Source organism: Cibotium barometz, chromosome 6 (genome assembly GCF_041138505.1).
Source record: "Cibotium barometz isolate CiBa-2024 chromosome 6, ASM4113850v1, whole genome shotgun sequence".
Taxonomy (NCBI): Eukaryota; Viridiplantae; Streptophyta; class Polypodiopsida; order Cyatheales; family Cibotiaceae; genus Cibotium; species Cibotium barometz.
In genome coordinates, this window is record NC_141051.1 from 48,132,597 (window position 1) to 48,153,814 (window position 21,218).

A 21,218-nucleotide genomic window follows, 5' to 3' on the forward strand; every position below is an offset into this window, starting at 1 on the left:
GCGAGGGTCAAGGCAGGAAGGGGGGGGGGATTCCATCACTCTCTCGATGGCACTACCAATCACTGGGAGAAGAGGAAGGTATTCCTCTTGGAATCCCCACTGCTCGTGCGAGGGTCGAGGCAAGAGTGGGAGGGGAATTCCATCACTCTCTTGATGGCACCACCAATCACTGGGAGAAGAGGAAGGTATTCCTTCCTGAGGCCTGGAAAGCAGACTGTCACGGGAAAGCGTGAAACTCCAGCTAATGGGTCAGATGCTGGGTCTAAGCAGTGCTGCCACCACCGTGCAAAGAAGGCCTAGGCCATATGCAGTGCAACGGGGCTCAGATGCATGATAAGATTAGACGCCACTGGTGAGTTGAACTCAACCTGGTAGTAGCCGCACCCCAAAGGATGAATATCTGCGATCTTTGCTAGCGCACCTCTAGGAGGCTAGCCTGAAGAAGATCTTTGAGTTGGCCACACGCGAGGCGACTACCGACAATCTTGCATACCAGAGTGGAGGCCTCTAGGGATGCGACAGTCGTAGCGAGAAGCTGCAAGTTCGCTTCGAAAAAAGAAAGGCAGGTAATGATGGCCTTGGTTGGGGGAGACAGGGGGGCGAAGACCAGAAGAGGTTGAAACTTGCCGAGACAATGAAAAAATACAACCTGAGGGCACTGCTAGAAGGACAAGGATGGGCTTGAGATAGTGGAGAAGAGAGGAAAGGAAGAAAAAAGAAAAAAGAAAAAGAAAAAAAGAAAAAGAAGAGAAAGAAAAAAGAAAAAGAAAAAAAAAAGAAAGAAGAGAAGAAAAGAAAGAAAGAATAAGAAAGAAAGAAAGAAAAGAAAAGAAAAAAAGGAAAAAAAAAGAGAGAGAAAGAAAAAAGAAAAGAAAAGGAAAAAAGAAAAAGAAAAAAACGGAGGGGGTGCGGGGGGGGGGGCGCGCGCACGGAGAGGGGGCGGGAAAGAAAAACGCAGAGGAGGGGGCTGGGGCAGGCGTAGCTGCGAGGCGGGGGCAAGTGCAGCAGGCGAAGAAGGAAGGGGGGGGAGAGGCGCAGGCAGCACCACAGGAGGGGGGGAGACAGCTTCTTATGATGTCTTCCTCCTAGGAGGAACCCTATCTTTGTTGGCCGGAGATGGTACAATATTCAGCTTGCATGACGGGCTTTGTTTGGGGCCGAGGTTCGAACTTCCACGAGCTACACCAATTCAGCCCAACACACGCACCCAAGAGGTACTGTACTTGAGTATATCATATGAAAGTATGTGTATGTCATCAAAGCTTTCTTGTCTTCGTTGTACACAGTTCACAGTAACTAGATGATTTTTTTTTCGCACAGACCCATCAAATAAAGAGATCATCAAAAACTCACAGTACTTGTCAAGAAACAAAAGCTGGATGAAGCTCTTCGAGCAGAAAATCCTGTGTTGCAGCAAGGGTTTTCTGTTTCAAGGGAATCAGAGGACATCATGTATAGTCTCCTGCAAAGTTGCATCAAGAGAAAAGACCTTGTAGCTGCGAGGCAAATGCAGTGTCTCATAATCAATGACGGACTTGATGTAATCACATTTTGGAGTGATCATTTGATTCGCCTCTTCGCCATGTGTGGTAGCTTGTACGAAGCAAACAGATGTTTCCACAAAGTTTTGAAGCCAAGTTCATTCACTTGGAATGCGATAATTTCTGCACATGAGAAGCTTGGGGAGCCAAAAATGGCCCTGGAGTTGTATAGAACAATGCAAGGTGATGGCATATTGTCAGATATGGTCACATATCTATGCATCTTGAAAGCATGTGGTGGCTTAGGAGTGATGGATCAAGGTAGGTTGATACATGAGGAGGTTGTTTGTAAAGGACTTGAGGCAGATGTCAATGTTGGAAGCACTCTTGTCGATATGTATGCCAAATGTGGAGGATTGGAAGATGCACGGAGATTATTTGACACATTATCTAGTAGGAATGTGGTAACATGGGGAGCGATGATTGCAGGATATGCTCGGAATGGGGAGGGCCTTTCAGCACTTAAACTCTTTGAAAATATGCAAGAAGAGGGCATAATGCCGAGCAGTTTTACATTCTCATGTGCTTTGAAAGCATGTGGTAGTGCAGGAGCCATACAGGAGGGCATGCTACTACATCATGAGGTATTGAGGCACAGATACGAGACAGACGTGGTCATTGGGAGCACCCTTACCGGTATGTACTCTGATTGTGGCTTATTAGAGGAGGCATGCCAAGTGTTTGATGAGTTGCCAAATCGGGATATGGTATCTTGGGGTGTAATGATCTCAGGATATGTTGCACATGGCCATGGTCTTTGTGCTTTAGAGCTTTTTGAGAGATTGCAAGGGTCTAGCCTCAAACCAAATATAGTCATATTCTTGTGCATATTACAAGCATGTGGCATTGTACGGGTTATTAGAAAAGGTCGATTGATACATCATGAGATCATTGAAAGAGGGCTTGAATCACGGTTGCTTGTTAGAAACACTCTCATTGATATGTATGCCAAATGTGGGTGCCTAGAGGAGGCCCATCAGATGTTTGAACGCCTGCCCGAACAAGATTTGGTCTCATGGGGTGCACTGATTGCCGGGTTTGTTGAATATGGGTGTGCTTCTTCTGCACTTAAACTTTTTCACAAAATGCTACAGGAGAGCATAAAACCAAACAGAGTGATTTTCTTGTGTATTTTAAAAGCTTGTGGCGTCAGTGCAGCTTTTTGGCAGGGAAGGCTGATACATGACCAGATAGTTAGCAACGGACTGGAATCTGAAGGGGTTTTAGGAAATGCTCTTGTTGACATGTATGCCCAGTTTGGTGACCTGAAAGATGCCCGTTGCGTGTTTGATGGTATGTCAGAACGAGATGGATTGTCATGGGGTGTCATGCTTGCAGGCTATGCCACCAATGGACATGGTTTTCAGGCTCTTGAAATTTTTGAGAAAATGCAGGTGCAAGGCTTAAAGCTGAACAAGGTCCTCTTGCTTTTAATCCTGAAAGCATGCAGCAGTGTAGGGGCCATTAGGGAGGGGAGGCAGATACATATGCAAATAATTAGAAACGGGTTTCAAATTGATGTTGTGATTGGGAGTGCAGTTGTTGACATGTACTTCAAATGTGGGAACTTGGAGGAGGCCTGCAAAGTGTTTAAGGGTCTGCCCAGTGAAGACGTCGTGTCATTTGGTGCAATGATTGAAGGATATGTACAGCAAGGTCATGGTCTTCCTGCTCTTGAACTCTTTGCAGAGATGCAAGGGAAAGGCATAGAGCCAAGCAAAGCCATAGTTTTGAGTATTTTGAAAGCAAGTAGTAGCATGCGGGCTTTAGGTTGGGGTTTTTTAATACACCACCAGGTTTTTGAGTGTGGATTTGAATGCGATGTCGAGGTTGGAAGCACTCTTGTTGACACATATGCTAAATGTGGCTTCTTGGAGGAAGCACGCAAAGTGTTTGATGACTTACAAGACTTGGATCTACTCTCATGGAGTGTCCTGATTGCAGGATGTGTGCAGGAAGGGCAAGATTTTGTGGCAATCGAGTTATATGAAAAGATCCGAGAAAAAGGAATACAACCAGACAATGTTCTTTTCTCATTGACCTTGAAAGCATGTATGCACGTAGGAGCTATAAAGCATGGCAGGATGATACATGATGAGCTTGTTAGGATTGGGCTTGATTCTGATACTGTCATCAGAAACAGGCTGGCTGACACGTATGCTGGTTGTGGGAGGGTAGAGGAAGCCTACAAAGTGTTTGACGGTTTGACAAATCCACGAGTGATTTCGTATGGTGCGATCAGTACAGGAATTGTCCCATCGAACAAGGGCCAATTTGCTGGGGCATGTTTGCTGGAGATGGCAAGACAAGTTCTGGAGCCAGTTGACCCAACATTTTCTGGTATCCTTGCTGTATGCAGCCATGCTGGGCTGCTGAGCGAAGGGTGTTGTTACTTAAATTCTATGATAGAGGACTATGGTATCACACCCAATATCCAGCACTACAGTTGCATGATTGACCTTCTTGGTCGAGTAGGAAACTTGGATGAAGCTGAATATTTAATCAAAACCATGCCAATATTACCCGATACTGTTACATGGATATCATTGCTTTCTAACTGTAAAACCCATGGTGCCTTGGTTCTCGGAAACGATGCTTTCAGCATGTTGTCGAGTTGAGCCCCCGTGATTCTGCTGGACATGTGCTCATGTCAAACATTTATGCCAATGCTCAAATATTAGAGGGTGCTGATCCAGATGAACTAAGAAAACATTCAGTTGGTCAAAAGAAACCAGGGAGGGCCTTCATAGAGCTCAATGACAAGGTGCGTGCTTTTTTTACGGCAGGCAGCAGAGGTAGCAAAAAAAAGCAAGTTCAATGGCCCTAAAGCATAGTTTCTTTCTATTTTATGTGTAGAATGCTAAATTGCTTTGAGAGCAACGACGAGTATCAGCAGGTTCAATTCTTCTGACGATGGCGGTCTCTTGAACGATCAATAAGTGTTAAGAACTCTGGTTTTGGCTTTACTGTTGGAAAAATGAAAGCTTTCTCAAGCTTAGGTTTGTGCTCTGCAAGGGCTTCTCACACTCTGCCTCTGTGCGTTTGTTCTTTGCAGGCTTTGGACTTCATCTGCTGTCCCTTCTTCAACAGAGTGTCAAGGTTTTTTGGTACACGAGCTCTCTTCAATGTAATGTCTAGGTTTCCATGGCATATTTTACATAAAAAGGTCTTGATTTGTTCCTCAGGATGTTTTCATTTCCCTGTGCTCACTTGAAGGTCTTGCATTTTCCTGTGCTTTCTCCCAGGTTTTACATTCTTCTGTTATTTCCTCCATGGCTTGCATTTCCCTGTGCTTTTCTTCAAGATTTTTCTTTTCCTTGTGCTTAATAAAGGTTTTCTCCATGTGTTTCTCAAGCTCTTGCTTTTCCCTGTGCTTCTCTCAAGGTCTTGCTTTTGCCTCTTCTTTTCTCCAGGTCTTACTTTGCCTGTGGCATTTTTCCGTGGCTTGCATCTTCCCCTTCACTTTGCAATTGTTTTCTTTCTTTCTTTTCCGCGTGGCATTTTTCCGTGGCTTGCATCTTCCCCTTCACTTTGCAATTGTTTTCTTTCTTTCTTTTCCGCATGCAAGGGCTTCTATTTTCTGTGTTTTTTGGCAGTTGTTTCCTTGCTGTCCATTTCGAGCTCTCTCATTGTGTCGACAAGGTTTCTTTCAGTTTGCTATGGTTTTTATGGGCTTTTCATCTTGCTTTCTTCCAGTAAGGTTGTTTTCTTTCTTTTCATAGGGCCTGTATGCCGCTCTCCCTTGTCTTCTCCTTTCCCTTTCAACACATTGATGCTATCCAAGCTTTCTGTATGTTGGTTTCCTTGGACCCTTCATCTTGAGAGTTCCTGAGCAGTCTTTGATATGCTCGATAATCCATTTACTGTGGCTCTCATGGTCCATTCCCTTGCTATGGTGCTTTCCTGCTCGTGTATGGTGCTTTGTCTCTTATGTTACTGTGACACAATTTCCTTCACGTCGCCTGGCCTTGTGCTCTGTATTAGCAGGTTGCAATGCTTTCCAATTTGTTTTCCTCCTACTTGTCATCATGTGCGGTCTTCCGTTTCTATGTTGTTTCTATTATGTATGGCTTTACTGAATGCTAGGTTGTGTGCTAGGATTGTAATTTGGACCTATTTTGAACCTGCAGGCTGGAGATTCCGAAGATAGCATGCAGAAGTCTTTGTTGAGCTGCGCCTCGTCCTGCAGGGAATTTCCTCTTTGGAATCCTAAGTCTCTAGGGTCTCACATCCTGGCTTGCACAGCAACTCAGATCTCAGTTTTTTGGTATTCATTGTCCTGCCTTAGCTTCTTGCATTTTTCTTGAATTTTGTTTGGTCCTACAGTCTGCACTCCTAAGCTATCTTGTATCCTTGTCAGCATGCCATGAATGCTGTCTAACAAATGCCTATGTAGGCATCCGCTGTTTCACTTAATAATTTTGATATTACACTAGGACTCTTGCCATTTTCTTGTTGTTTCCTGCACCCGTCTTCACTGTATCTTGCATAGGACTTCTCTTTGAAGGCATTGTTGACTTCTGCTCTGTATTTCCCCCTGTTTCCTACTGTATATGAACTTTATCAGCTAGTGGCTTTCTTGAAGTGTCTTGCTATCTCCTCTTAGCTTTCACTTCTAGAGCTTTTTCTTTCTCATTCACCTTTATCTATCAAAGGTTTCTCTTGAACGGTGATTTTGTGTTCCTGTAGTTGTTAGATTCAGCTTCCTTGCCCTCTTACAGTCTGGGCTTCCAAAGCAGGCTTTGTTTTTCATCCAGTTTTCCTCCCCTTTTCAAGTATTGCTGCTGTAAGATAATATCCATGGGGTTAGGTATGTGGATCGGGCTTTTATTTGATTCCATTTTTCAACCATGCTTTGTTGAAGAAGTTTGCAGCATCTGTATGTAAGTTACAATCTCGTCTGGAGCTACATCATGGGGGGTTGATAGGGCTGTTATGGATCAGTGTGAAACCCACAGGGGTTGTGCTCTTGTAAGATCATGCTTAGATGTTGCTAAACACTCAATATCAAGGTGCTTAGAGCTTTGACAAAGTGCAAATCAAGCTTTTCAAGTGTTGCGAGAAAGACCTAAGCTTTTCAAATTCAAGTTTTCAAAACTCAAAGGTTTCCAAGATTTCAAAGCTCAAATCTTCCAAGGAATGTCATCCCCAGAAAAGGGCACATTTCTTAGTGTTGAAATTGTTTGGAGAGAGTGTGCCAGCGCTCCAGCCATATGAAATATAGCTACATACATACATATATATATATATATATACAAGTATGGACAGAAGTGCAAAAGTTCATATCAAGGTTCTCCTAAAGTGCATATGAAGCTTTTCAAGTGTTCTAGCATGATAATAAGCTTTTCAGATTCGAACTTTTCAAAACTCAAAAGTTTGCAAGTTTTTAAAACTCTTAAGGTTTCAAGTAACAATGTTCCTAAGAAAGGGCACATTCTTGGTCTTTTTTTGGAGAAAAAGTGTGCGAGTTCTCTAGCCATCTGAAAATATGGTTATCTATATATGTATATATATATAATTAATATAAGTATGCAAAAATAGTGCGAAATTCATAGTGCAAAATTCCCACATTGCTTACGCTAATGGATTAAACGTGCACAAGTACTATGATGTAATTGTCAGAATACGCAGCGGAGATGATGACCAGATCTGGGAACACAAGAGCAAAAAACACATGCAAAAAAACAGCACAAGAGAGAGATAGATGTAGGCGTGTAACTCTACTCTGATATACACAAGAAGATCCCGAATATGATACACAATGGAATGGGGGGCTAGGGGCCTATTTATATGGCCCCATAGACGAGTCGGCCTGTGCTACAGGCAGCCGACTGGTCCTGAATCTCCACGACCAGTAAAACAGCCAGTCAACCAGCTACAGTGAGTCGGCCAGCACAGATTCAGTCGGCCAGCATAAATGCCCCCCTTTTACCATACGGAGGCCACCCAAGCCATAGAAAAAATGGGAAAAATAGGGGAAAAATGCGGGGAGTGAGGAAAAATGACAAAACACCTGATAAGGGCGGGCACACCCACAACAAAGGCCCTGGTGTATAAATCTAGACAGGAGATGACTTCTAACACCCCCTCTCAGCTCCTGGCTGTGAAACCAACCACAGGGAGCTGGGGTGCCGCCTAAGCAAAGCCTGAGAGAGCGACTTCGTGAAGAGGTCCACCGTACTGTCCTTCGTCGAACAGAACTCTAGCAGGATGTCATCAGCAACGATCTGTTCACGAACAAAGTGCCTCTGGATGACCATGGGTTCCTCCAGTGGAAGCCCAAACCTGCAATGCAACCTCTGCATCCGCACCACCTTACAAGCAGCATCACAAACAGCCCGGTACTCTGCCTCTGTTCTTGACAAGGCAAAAGATGACTGCCTCTTACTGCACCGTAAGACTGCTCCTGGGCCGGAAGTAGATCTCCTCGTGTCCGGATCTCCTCCCCAAACCGAGTCACTCCAACTGTGGAGTCGGACTCCATCCAGCAATCCCCCTCCTGTGTACAAGAGTCCATGATCCTTCGCATGCCGTAGAAACCACAGGAAACGCAATCCTGCCTCCCAAAGAGTCATCCGCAACCATGAGCTCAACCGCCTCATGAGGAAGCTCTCGTCCAATCTGGTGTCCATCAACCAGATCCATGAACCATACTGCTTTTGAGTCAAAAAGGCATCACACTGCTCACAAGGATCAACACCTGTTACGGTGCACAAACAAGTCCTGGAAACCTGATGAAACCTGTCAACCACCCCCTCTGAATCCGGAACCACAAAGCCCGGAGAAACCACCTCCTTCTGCAAGTAATCTCTTGTCACCTGCCTGGCTTTCCGAAAGTTCCCCGTGGAAAGAACATCCTCATCTACTGGAGGTTCTATGTCCCGAACACTACGAGACATCAGAGCATAAGTGACCTGTTCAGCTTCCTCTGATTGACGAACACAAGAACTACCAACATCAGTACTGGAAAGTTCCTGCCAACTATTGCCATCTACTGGCAAGCTATCCACCATCTGGTCCCAGAAAGCCCGCACCTGCAGCGTATCCACACTTAAGTGGCCATTGCCAGACTGCCACTCATCACAAACCTGAGGACTTGGGAGAGAGAGTGCTGAAAGCTTGTAAACTTCATTCTCCACTCCGTCTTCCCAAACCACTTGGCCTGTTGCTTTGTCCCGGAGAGCAACAAAATGCTCATCAAACTCCACCCGTACGCCAGTCTTGCAAACCTGATGCACTGACAACAGATGAAAACCAAGTGCCGGAACATACAACACCTGGGAGGAATGCTTCCCCCCTCTGCCATCGGGAACTATCTCCATCCTGCCCTCACTGTGAACTGGGATAGTGGACGTATCCCCAGTAAGAATATGACCAGAAAGCCTGCAGAGATCCTATAAACCGGAACGGGAAGGAGTCATGTGCCTGGAAGCACCACTATCGAGAATCCACTCCCGTGTATCCGTTGCGGAGAGGAGTCCAATCTCCTCCTTGCCTGAAGAAAATGAAACATCGGTGTCCATCACCTCCAGGTGCACAAAAGCCGGAGTCTTCATGATTGCTGCTGAGGAGTCTTCACCCTTCTCGGTCTTCCGCTTGGGACACTGCCTCCAATAGTGGCCTTTCTCGCCACAATCATTACAGGTCCTCTCTGCCTTTAGTTTCTCGCGGTCAGCGTCGGACTTCTTCTCAGAAGACTTCTCCGATGAAGCCTTCCCTTTGCCCGAGTTACAGCCTTTCGACCGTTGGCCAGTAAAGGCCTCCGAACCTCCACCCTGAGCAGGGTTCGTGAATCGTTCCTCCTGGTCCAGGACCATGGGCACAGCTCCTCCCACGTGATGGTGCTGAGCCTGCCACTGGTAATCAAAGACGAGTAAAATGCTGAGTACGAAGAGGGCAAATGTGACAGTAACGTGACGGCCATGTCCTCTGACGATATCTCCTTCCCAGCCTGAAGAACTTCCTGCTGAAGAGCCTGCAGCTTGTTAATATGCTCCCGCATCGTCGACGACTTTGCAGGGTTCATAACCCGCATCTGTACTTCCAAGGAAATCCTCTTCATGGGCGATACCCTGTTGTAAAGTGAGGCCAAATGCTGCCATATACCTCTGGCCAGCGCCATGTGCTTTACATGATTGATTACCTTCGGTGTGCAGTTGAGAAAGATAAACAAACGGACCCTGGCGCGCTGACACGATCCCACATCTGTGTCTGGGCCTCCCGGTCCTTTCGGGTTGACGGCAACTCCCCTTCCTCTACTTCCGGCCGTGGAACACCAACAACGACGAAATCGGCGAGGTCGTAAGACTCAAGAACAGATTCCATCATCACCTTCCATATGCCGTAGTTGCTCCCGTCCAATTGACGGTCCACCGGGAACGTGGGGAGTGTCGGGATCTTCACATGTCTCTCGGCCATCTCAAACAGATCTGCCATTGCGGGGATGTACTCTAAAAAGGGTGGGTGGGTGGGAACAAAGAAGAACTAAAACCTACAAGTGGCTGTCCAGCAAATCAGCCTGCCTTCCTCTTGCACCTTCTCTTCCCAATCAGCCCAAAACAGTCCACCAATCAGCAACACAGCAGTCCTCCTCTTGCTCACACAAATCCCAAGACCTATCTAGAGCCTAGGCTCTGATACCATGTCAGAATACGCAGCGGAGATGATGACCAGATCTGGGAACACGAGCAAAAAACGCATGCAAAAAAACAGCACAAGAGAGAGATAGATGTAGGCGTGTAACTTTGCTCTGATATACACAAGAAGATCCCGAATATGATACACAATGGAATGGGGGGCTGGGGGCCTATTTAAATGGCCCCATAGACCAGTCGGCCTGTGCTACAGGCAGCCGACTGGTCCTGAATCTCCACGACCAGTAAAACAGCCAGTCGGCCAGCTACAGTGAGTCGGCCAGAATAGATTCAGTCGGCCAGCATAAATGCCCCCCTGTTACCATACGGAGGCCACCCAAGCCATAGAAAAAATGGGAAAAATAGGGGAAAAATGTGGGGAGTGAGGAAAAATGATAAAACACCTGATAAGGGCGGGCACACCCACAACAAAGGCCTTGGTGTATAAATCTAGACAGGAGATGACTTCTAACAGTAATATCCATGCGTGCATGTTGCCTATACATTCAGTATCAAGGTGCTTAGAGCTTTGACAAAGGTTACAAGATTCCAAAACTGAAAGGCTTTCAATAAACAATGTTCCCAAGAAGGGTGGTCTTGAAAGTCTTTGGAGAGAAAGTGTGCTAGCTCTCCAACCATTAATGTGTTCTTGTAAGATCTATGCTTGCCTGTTGCTATACACTCACTATGTATGTTGTTATGTATGGATATATTAATGTCTCTAAGAGGCCATAATGGCCTATGAGACCAAAACTGAGAGTACATATGAAGTTGGTGTCTCATCAAAGAGAACAACTAAATGAGACTAAAAAGTACAATAAACTGATTGTCCTACAGTTATAAGAACAGAACTGTAAGACTCCGAGATGATACTGAGTAGAAAATATTGGAAAATATTGAAAAATGTATATCACGTAGATCCATGTATGCTGATCAGTTGAAGTGTTGCCCTCTTCTTAGATCAAGTATCTCTGCCATGGGGCTGTCTAGAATGGAGAGGTCGTAGAAGCGAGGTAGGCGCCTCCGATGCCGAGCAATAATGGCTCTGATCTGGCGATGGTGAGGATACCGTGGTCGGGATCCTGGTGGGCATGGCCGACGAGCATGACATAAGATAACTGCTCTATCAGTGGTGACTCCATGGGAGCATGGTCGGTGCCCTGATTACCCAATGGAGGAGGTATCAGGAGGTGTGTGGGCTGGGTTGCTGGTGTAGTGCCAAGAAATCTGTCAGGGTTCTCTGTCTAGGTACATCATGGCTCGGCCTCCTGTCTGCCACGAGGGTCTCTCTGTGTCTCTTGAGCTCAAGTAGAAACAATCCCAGGCATCTCTAATCCTCAAACTCCATGACCTTGCGTAACGGCCCAAAACCCTCTCGGAAGAGGCAGTGATATCTCCCTCGGATCTCATAATAGACTGTACATCGGCAAATGTAGTGTTCCTCTCATAGTCACAAGGGACGGTAACGGTAACGGGGGACGGGGACGGGGGACGGCCATATGTAGGGAACGGGGACGGGGGTAGGAACGGCACTTAAAAATTACTTTTTCAGTACCACCCACTCGCCTATACGGGCAAAGCTTGCATGCCCATGGTTGTACACCACCTCCATGAGGGGATGGGGTGTGATTGGCCTCATCCCACCATGTCCATCTCGTCGTCCTTCTACGGGTAGTTGGAACTTGAAGAGCCACTACCACAAGGAGGATGCCATGGATGATGGATGCCTCCTTGTCACTTGATAGCTTGAGAGAGAGAGAGAGGGAGTGAGGCTTGAGCCTTGAAAGTTGAGGGAGAACTTGAGAAGTTGAGTGTGAGCGTGGGTGGGGGTGTGTGTGTGAGGGAGAGTGTGTCTTGAGAGGCTACAGCTTGCTTGTGTGAGAGCTTGAGACCTTGGCCCTTGAGGCTTGCCGCTTGAGGGAGAGAGAGTGTGTGTGTGTGTGTGAAGCTAAAGCTTGAAGTGTGAGAGGGAGTGTGTGTGTGTGTGTGTCATCTTATAGGGAGGGAGGCAAGAGAGAGGCCAAGGCCCAAAGCCTCAAAGGCTCAAGGCCTATGGGCTAAGGCTAAAGGCCCATGAAAAGCCCCTCCCAAACAGCCCAAAAAAAAGGTAAAAAATGTGACCATTGCCCAAACAGTAACCTGCGGCGTTTCCATGCAGCTGTCCCCCACAACCGTCCCCTCCTGGATCCGTCCCCGGAACGCCGTCCCTTGTGAGGGACGCCCAGTTGGGGACGTCTGTCCATCCCCATCCCATAGTGTTCCCGGGACGACGTCCCCCCGTTCCAAGGGTCCGTCCCCTCCGTCCCTTGTGACTATGGTTCCTCTGTCTCTACCTCCTGGTAGCATAGCTGACAAATGCGGTCATCCGAGATCTGATGCACATATCGCCCTGTCTCAATCCGCAGCTGGTGTGATGAGGTCTGGATCTGTCCAATGGCACAACGTATCCCATGTGATAGGTGTACATCCATGTACGCCGGGCGGGTGATAAAATCATCTGGTGAGAGGTGTAGAAAATGGCTCTTGTAATGAGCCATTTTCGTACCTAAGGGCTCAAGGGGGCTAGTCCATGTCCTCTTTTGTGTCCACTCTGATGATATCCATCTTGATCACGCGGTTTTGCTCTGAGCGGGTGAGATCCAAAAATGGACAATCCAGACTGTATTGAAAGGGTGGTAGTGCCTCTCTCCGCAAACCATGTAGGTCAAACCATGATCTCATCTGAGCGTACCAGCAATGAGTATCTCCATCCTCTGCCAACTGTATGGATGAGGTCAATGCCAATCGGGAGTACCTCTGCTGAGGGAGCCCATAGCCGCTGTAAAAAGGTAACTACTTGGAATAGGGTCTCGGTTACTACTGGTGGGGCACCCAACTCAGCTGATTTGCGCCGAATCATGCAGGCAATCATCATAATCAGTGGTCTCTCCATTTGCCTCCATCCCTCATCTGTCCCTCTCTCAGATCTGTGATGTATACTGGGCCTCCAAATTGGAGCTCTGTACAGGAGGGTCGGTGTGACAAGTGTATCAAATAGCCACAATTTGGTGCGTGGCTCTTGAAACTGTATGTGTGCACACTGCCTCTCAAGTGCCCCCAAGGCTGCATGCCCTCGAGCTAATCTAGCTGCTGTTGCCTCCTTCAGGGAGAAACGCGGTCCTGTGAAAGTAACTCCCAAATAGACATGACTTGACGTACTCTACCGGCTCCCCTTGGAAAGTGAACTGAGGCTCTGACCTCGTCACCCATGCCTGTGTGGTGTTAAACACCATAACCTTGGTTTTCCCAAGGTTCACTGTCAGATCTCTATCCGCACAGAAAGCCTGTAATGCATCCAGGTGTCTCTGTAATCCCTCTGGAGAGTCTGAGATTAGAACAATATCATCAGCATATAACAAGATGGGTATCAACGCCCCTGCCAAGCATGCCCCTGGGCCTCCCAATTTGTCTACATAATGAGAGACCGCATCAATGTACAGCCCAAAGAGGGTGGGCGATAGCGGGCATCCCTGCTTCACCCCTATCGTGCTGGTCACCCTATCAGATAGTCCGCTGAGAGCTCGTCGGACTATGCCTGTCACAGACTCATACAAAGCATATATCCCCCATTGCATATCCTCGGGTACCTCAATGTCATGCAATTTGTAGAGAGAGAGAGAGATTTTTTTTTTGTAAAATCATTATTTGTTGTTTGTATGTTCAACTCTTCTGCTTGAATAATGTTCTCGATTTCAATTTCAAGTTGCTTGCCTGCCCACCTCTAATTGTTTGAGGCACAAGCCATCCCTGAAGTGAGGGTAGTTATGGTAATGTGAGTAGTTGGAATGTGAAAATTATTTAGAAGGTGGAGGGGCAGTTGAGAACACGAAAAGTGCCATGTTTACAAGTAATTTGGGATGTGGCAGGGCTTTGAGCTCCACCAAGCTGAGTGGTTCCACCTATCATATTTCAAGAGATTGTTGGTTGAATGTCCGAATGTCTGAATGCTTTGTGGGTATGTATCAAGAAATGAGAGCTTATAGAATTGGAGTTTAAGAGACATTTGCCACTTAAAAGATATGGTGTGTGCAGCTTGTAAATGTGAAATTCTTGGAGTGTCCATGTTGATCATTTTTTCAATTTCATCTTTACACCGTTTTTTTTTTTGCTTTAGAACTTTGGAGAGAGAAAACACAGACACACACCGCACGCACGAACGAAAAAAAGTTCTCCAATTCATTTATTATGTTAGAAATCTACTCAAAAATGGTGGTGTATGTCTTGCCTATATTTGCATATGACACCTGTATAGATTTGGAACTTCGGGTGTAACAACCAACACTATTGCAACATGTGAAAAATCATAGTCCAGATGACAGTAAAAGAGATGGGAGAAGAGTGTTAGTAGTCATCTCCTGTCTGTACACACTGTCAAGGCCTCTGTTGTGGGTGTGCCCGCCCGTATTTGGTGTCTTCCCATTTTTCCTCACTCTCCGTATTTTTTCCCATTTATTTGGCTTATGTATGGGCTGTCGGCTGCCCCCACGTGCTGGCCGACTGTGTTTGTTGGCTGCCTGACTGCTCTACTGATACCCGACCACCCCTCAGTGCTGGCCGACTGACCTTTTCTGCTGGTCGTGAGCAGGCAGGCTGCTGTCAGCCTGTTTTGAGCTGGCCGACCAGCAGCCAAGGGCCATATAAAATGGCCCCTTGCCCTCACACTTCTTCATTCTGTATTTCGGGGTCTTATTGGTGTATATAGCAAAGTTACACTAGCTTCTCTCTCTCTTTCATCTGTGTATTTCTCTCTACAGCAGTTGTCTTCATTTCCGCTGTGCATTCTGACATGGTATCAGAGCCCCAGGTGGCTTGAAGCTTGGAGACAGTGGGACGTCGAGGGTTTGCTGATTGAGGTGTTGATTGGAGATTGTTTGGGCTGTACGGGACTTGGAGATCGGGTAGAAGGCGGCCATCACCGTTGGACAGCCATCTTGCATTCTATTTGCAGCCTCTTCTTCTTCTTTTTTCCGACCCACCCTCCCTTCACAAGACCTTGTGAACCCTTGAGATGGCAGATTTGCTTGAGATGGTTGAGAAGCCTGCGAAGATCCCGACACTCCCCATGTTCTCAATGGATCGACAGTTGGACGGGAACAACTACGGCATATGGAAGGTAATGATGGAATCTGTTTTGGAGTCCTATGACTTGGCTGATTTCATTGTTGTTGGGGTTCCATGGCCGGAGTTGGAAGAAGGAGAGTTACCCTCTATTCGGAAGGAACGGGAGGCACAGGCACAGTTATGGGATCGTGTTAATACCCGAGTCCGTTCTTTCATCTTCCTCAATTGCACACCACAGATGATCAATCACATAAAGCATATGACGTTGGCTAGAGGGATTTGGTAGCATTTGGCTTCTCTCTACAACAGGGTATCACCCATGAAGAGAATCTCCTTGGAAGTTCAGATGTGGGTGATGAATCTTACAAATTCGTCGATGATGCGGGAGCACATCAACAAGCTGCAGGCTCTTTAGTAGGAAGTTCTCCAGGCAGGGAAAGAGATATCGACAGAGGATATGGCCATAACGTTGTTGTCACATTTGCCCTCTCAGTACTTAGCCTTTTACTCCTCTTTGATCACCAGTGGGCAGGCTCAGCACCATCACATGGGAGGAGCTTGTGCCCATGGTCTTGGACCAGGATGAGGGATTCACGAACCCTCCACAGGGCGGAGGTTCTGAGGCTTTGACTGGCCTACGGTCGAAAGGCCGTAACAACAACAACAAGGGCAAAGGGAAGTCTTCATCGGAGAAGTCTTCTGAGAAGAAGCCCGATTTAGAAAACTGAAGGCCGAGAGGACCTGTAATGATTGTGGTGAGAAAGGCCACTATTGGAGAAAGTATCCCAAGCGGATTGGGAAGTGCTGATTCTTCAGCTTCAGCTGCAAAGAGTTCAGCCCTTGTGCACCTAGAGATGTTGGATACCGATGCTTCATCTTCTTCAAGCGAGGAGGCAGTTGGCTTCACCGCCAAGGATACTTGGGAATGGATTCTTGATAGTGGTGCTTCGAGGTACGTGACTCCTTTTCTCAGGATCTGAAACGGCAGTCAGGTCGCATTTTCATTGGCGACAATTTCACCATACTGATTCATAGTGAGGGCCGGATGGAGATCATTCCTGATGGCAGAGGGGGAAAGCGTTCCTCTCGTGTTCTTTACGTCTCCGCACTTGGTGTTCATCTGTTGTTGTCAGTGCATGACGTGTGCAAGATTGGCTTTCGGGTGGAGTTTGAGGAGCATTCTGTTACTCTATGGGACCGCGAGACTGGTCGGGTTGTTTGGGAAGGCGGTGTAGAGAATGGTATACACAAACTCTCCGCACTCTCCTCTTTGACAGGTTCTCAGATTGGTGATTTGTGGCACTTTCAGTTTGGCCACTTGAATGTGGATGCGCTGCGGCGAGCTTTTCGGGACCAAATGGTGGTTGGCTTGCTAGATGTTGGGAGCAGGCAAGGACGTTGTAGTTCTTGCATTCGTGGTAAGCAGCACAGGGAATCTTTTTCGAAGTAGGCTTCTAGGCGGCCGGGCTTGAAACCTTTGGAGTTGGTACACATTGACTTGTGTGGGCCTATGCAGATAGCATCCTTGTAGGTTCTTTGTACTTTATGCTGCTTGTTGAGGATTGTAGCAGATTCACATGGGTTTATTTTCTTTCACAGAAGGACCAAGCTTTCGCTCGGTTCAAGGAGTGGCATGTGATGGTGGAGAAAGAGTTTGGCTTGCAGATAAAGACTCTTAGGGCTGACAAAGGAGGGGAATTTTCTTCCAATGCATTCGTGCGGTTTTGTGCGGAACATGGCATCAAGCGGGAGCTGGCCAATACAGGTTCGTCGTCAGAGAATGGAGTAGTTGAGCGTAAGAACAGGACTATGGTGGCGATGGCGAGGGCGATGTTGGAGCATCGTGATCTTCCTCGTCCACTTTGGGGAGAGGTTGTGGCTACGGCTGTCCATATCCTCAACTGTTCTCTGACGACTTCAGTACCGAACACGACTCTCTTAGAGACGTATTTTGGCAAGAAACCTGATGTCTCCCATTTTCGTGTGTTTGGGAGTGATGCATATGTTCACATTCCAAAGAACCAGAGGGGGAGCTCGACGCAAAGTCCCAAAAGCTTGTCTTTGTGGGATATAACTCTCTTTCCAAGGGATACAGGTTGTATGATCCAGAGAGGAATGAGGTTGTCATTAGCAGGGATGTGGTTTTTGATGAATGTGTTCCGGTTTCCACTGTTGATGAGCCGCCACTTCTTGGTGACCCAAATGATTCTGATGATGATTCCCAGTCGATTGTTCCAGCTAGACAGCCTCAATTAGTTGAGGAGGTTGAGCCCGCAGTTGGAGATGAGTCCTTGCAGCAGCAGGAGGCTCCGCATTCTGTTTGAGTACCTAGGTGGTTGGTAGACACCCTTCGGGAGTCGGGTGTTACGGAGCTTTCCTTCGAATGGACCACAGAGGACGGACCTCGAAGATCACATAGAGTTCGTGATAAAAGTCATTCAGCGGAGCTTTTACAAGTAAACTATGCGTTGATGTCTTGTATCATGCGGGACAGAGAGCCCACTTCCGTCAAGGAAGCCCTTGCATAGGATACTTGGAGAAAAGCCATGTAGGTGGAACTGGATGCCATTGAGAAGAATAACACTTGGGAGTTGGTTCCGAGGCCGTCGAAACGGTCTGTCATTGGTGTCAAGTGGGTCTTTAAGACCAAGTATACGTCAGATGGGTCAGTGGACAAACACAAAGCCAGACTAGTGGCTAAGGGTTATGCTCAATGGCCTGGCATCGATTATGAGGATACCTTTGCACCGACAGCGAGGATGACCACGATTCGGACCGTTCTTGCCCTTGCTTCTTCTCAGCGGTGGCCCGTATTTCAGATGGATGCCAAATCTGTGTTCCTTAATGGTGATCTGCAAGAGGAGGTGTATGTTGAGCAACTTCCAAGCTTTGAGGTTCCAGGATCAAAGGGGATGGTTTACAGGTTGCGGAAGGCCTTGTATGGTTTTAAGTAGGCTCCTAGGGCTTGAAATCAAAAGATTGATTCTTTCTTTCTTCGGATTGGATTTCAGAGATCGGTTGTAGATCCCAACGTATATCTCATCATCCTTCATGTGGATGACCTCATTCTCACCAGCGGTCATATGGAGCACATTGCAGTGACGAAGGCTGCCTTGTCAAAGAAGTTTGAGATGATTGATTTAGGCTTACTCCACTTCTTCTTGGGATTGGAGATCTGGCAGACCCAAAGGGGGTTCTTTGTCTCTCAGCAGTGGTATGTTGAGTTGCTTGAGGCCTTTGAGATGGAGAACTGCAAGCCTATCACGTCACCGATGGACCCGAACACAAAACTTACAGTGAATGATCCTTGTGAGCCAGTTGATGCCTCTCTGTACCGGAAGCTGGTTGGTTCATTGATCTGGTTGCTGAACACTAGATTGGACTTGAATTTTCTTGTGGGGATGTTGAGCTCATTTATGCAGATGCCGTTGAAGTCTCATTGGGACGCAGGATTGCGGATCCTGCGGTATCTGCAGGGTATGAAGGATCTTGGACTCTTCTACACCATTGGAGGTGAAACGAAGGAACGAGTTCGACTTCAAGGTTGGAGTGACTCAGATTGGGGAGGAGATCCAGACACGAGGAGATCTACATCAAGCTACAGTTTTACCCTCGGCTCAAGAGTGGTTTCATGGAGCAGCAAGAGGCAGCCAACTATTGCCTTGTCGTCGACAGAGGCAGAGTACCGGGCTGCTTGTGGTGCTGCTTGCGAGGTTGTGTGGCTGCGGAGGTTGCTTGGCGAGATTGGATTTCCACAGAAGGAGCCCATGGTCATCCAGTGTGATAACCAGAGCCGTATCGCTATTGCTTGGAACCCGGTCTTCCATGCCCGGACTAAGCACATAGAGATACAATATCACTTTGTTCGACGGAGGACAATGCGGCGGACCTCTTCACGAAGTCTCTACCTTAGGCTATGCTCCGGCGGCACTCCAGCTCACTGGGGTTGGTTCCACATCTAGGAGCTGAGAGGGGGTGTTAGCAGTCATCTTCTGTCTGTACACTATGTCAGGGCCTCTGTTGTGGTTGTGCCCGCCCGTATTTGGTGTCTTCCCATTTTTCCTCACTCTCCGTATTTTTTCCCATTTATTTGGCGCTGTGTATGGGCTGTCGGCTGCCCCCAGGTGCTGGCCGATTGTGTCTGCTGGCTGCCCGACCGCTCTACTGATACCCGACCACCCCTCAGTGCTGGTCGACTGGGTTTGATCTCACCGACTGACCTTTTCTGCTGGTCGTGAGCAGTCAGGCTGCTGTCGGCCTGTTTTGAGCTGGCCGACCAGCAGCCAGGGGCCATATAAAATGGCCCCTTGCCCTCACACTTCTTCATTCTGTACTCCGGGATTTTATTGGTGTATATAGCAGAGTTACACTAGCTTCTCTCTCTCTTTCATCTGTGTATTGCTCTCTACAGCAGTTGTCTTCATTTCTGCTGTGCATTCTGACAAACAGAGTCACATGGCTGCTGGCAGTTCACAGTATATTCACGTGTACAGTTGGACTCGCGTGTCTTTTTTTCCCAGAGAATAAATATTATTGGTCCCGTGTTTTGCAGAACATAGTGGAAAGCATGGTTTTCTTGGTCAATCCACCTAAATCGTCAATATTTTGTTGATTGAATGGCAGATGATTTTTATTTTTTTCCTTTGATGGTTTAAAACAATGAGTTGTTTTTTAAAAAAAAAATGTCAGCACTCTGCATCTCAATTGCTGCAGAGGTGGGTGGTGCTAGATCTAGCTGCTGCTTCATTTTAAAGTTTTGTCCTATGCTTCCTCTCCGCTCTTCCCCTTCCTCATCTTTGTGTGCATAAGGTTGCCTACATGATTTTCTTAGAAAAAGTTTCTCATGACAACAAATTAAAAGTCTATATTGTAGCTACTGGGCAAAGCTCATTACATTTCATGAGAGCAACAATAGATTCAGTTTTATGAAATTACCCTTTTTGTTGTACAGAGGAGTCAATCACCACTCTTAAGAGGGCGGTGGTGTGGTTGCTGGTCGTGTTGATTTTCACATCAAGCTATGCTTTGTGACAGTGGTGTGGTTGTTGGTGGGGTAAATTTTCAGATCAATCTATAGTGTTGCCAGTGGTGTTGATTTTCATATCAATCTATACAGTGTTGCTGGTGGTGTTGATTTTCACATCAAGCTATGCTTTGTGACAGTGGTGTGGTTGGTGGTGGGGTACATTTTCACATCAATCTTTAGTGTTGCTGGTGGTGTTGATTTTCACATCAAGCTATGCTTTGTGACAGTGGGGTGGTTGTTGGTGGGGTTAATTTTCACATCAATCTATACAGTAAATTTGGATTTTATTCTCTTGGCTCAGTAGCCAAATTCCAGCATCCGAGGGTTTAGATTTTTGTTGAAGAGCAATGTGACCAAGGGGGGTCTTTCATAGCGAACTACTAGGTGACATTACGGTTATAAGAGAGCAGGTTTAAGTCCCTCTCAACTGAGGAGCAGTATACAAATGCTCTTCTAATGGCCGGAAAGCTGGTGGGTGGTTATCATCGTAGATGAGCTGCCTTACTTGCAAAGCTTTCTCAGCAGACACTGTGGGTGTCAAATTGCCTGTTTTGGTGGCTTTGGATTTGCAAATATGAACTATCCTGGTATTTTTCAATGCATGAACATATAGCATGTGCATCTGCAGTAAAGGAAGCATTCATCCAGTCAATGTTTTGTGAGGTGATGATACAAGCTTCCAATGACATGGGCATGCACACAAACACATCATTTGGTTGAAGTGGTTTTGAAAAAAAGTCAAAATATTAATTATGCTATATTTAATTATATAATAGGTATAAAATGAATGACTAGTGCATGACAAATAATGAGAGTTATGCTTTAAGGGAAAAAACATACTATTCTAAATCTTACTTTAGAGGTGTCTCCACTAGTACTAATGTAAATGAACTTTTCAAGACAAATTATTTCAATTAT

The 21,218-nt window shown here is 46.7% G+C and overlaps 1 protein-coding gene across 8 annotated transcripts; it reads left to right on the top strand.

Annotated features, from left to right (window-relative positions):
* The first annotated feature begins 887 nt into the window (after positions 1-887).
* Positions 888-20,873, top strand: LOC147637815 (pentatricopeptide repeat-containing protein At3g09040, mitochondrial-like). 8 transcript variants are annotated; one of them, XM_086799646.1, is made up of 7 exons: positions 1,036-1,214; positions 1,321-4,305; positions 4,398-4,482; positions 4,597-4,668; positions 5,672-5,808; positions 20,226-20,327; positions 20,438-20,873. In XM_086799646.1, the coding sequence occupies exon 2, from the start codon at positions 1,451-1,453 to the stop codon at positions 4,157-4,159; it is 2,709 nt and encodes a 902-aa protein (XP_086655772.1). In that variant the 5' UTR covers positions 1,036-1,214; positions 1,321-1,450; the 3' UTR covers positions 4,160-4,305; positions 4,398-4,482; positions 4,597-4,668; positions 5,672-5,808; positions 20,226-20,327; positions 20,438-20,873. The 8 variants fall into 8 exon arrangements, with proteins under 8 accessions (XP_086655778.1, XP_086655772.1, XP_086655771.1 ...); XM_086799645.1 differs by having other exon boundaries at positions 20,226-20,873; XM_086799647.1 differs by lacking the exon at positions 20,226-20,327 and having other exon boundaries at positions 20,340-20,873.
* Positions 20,874-21,218: the final 345 nt, after the last annotated feature.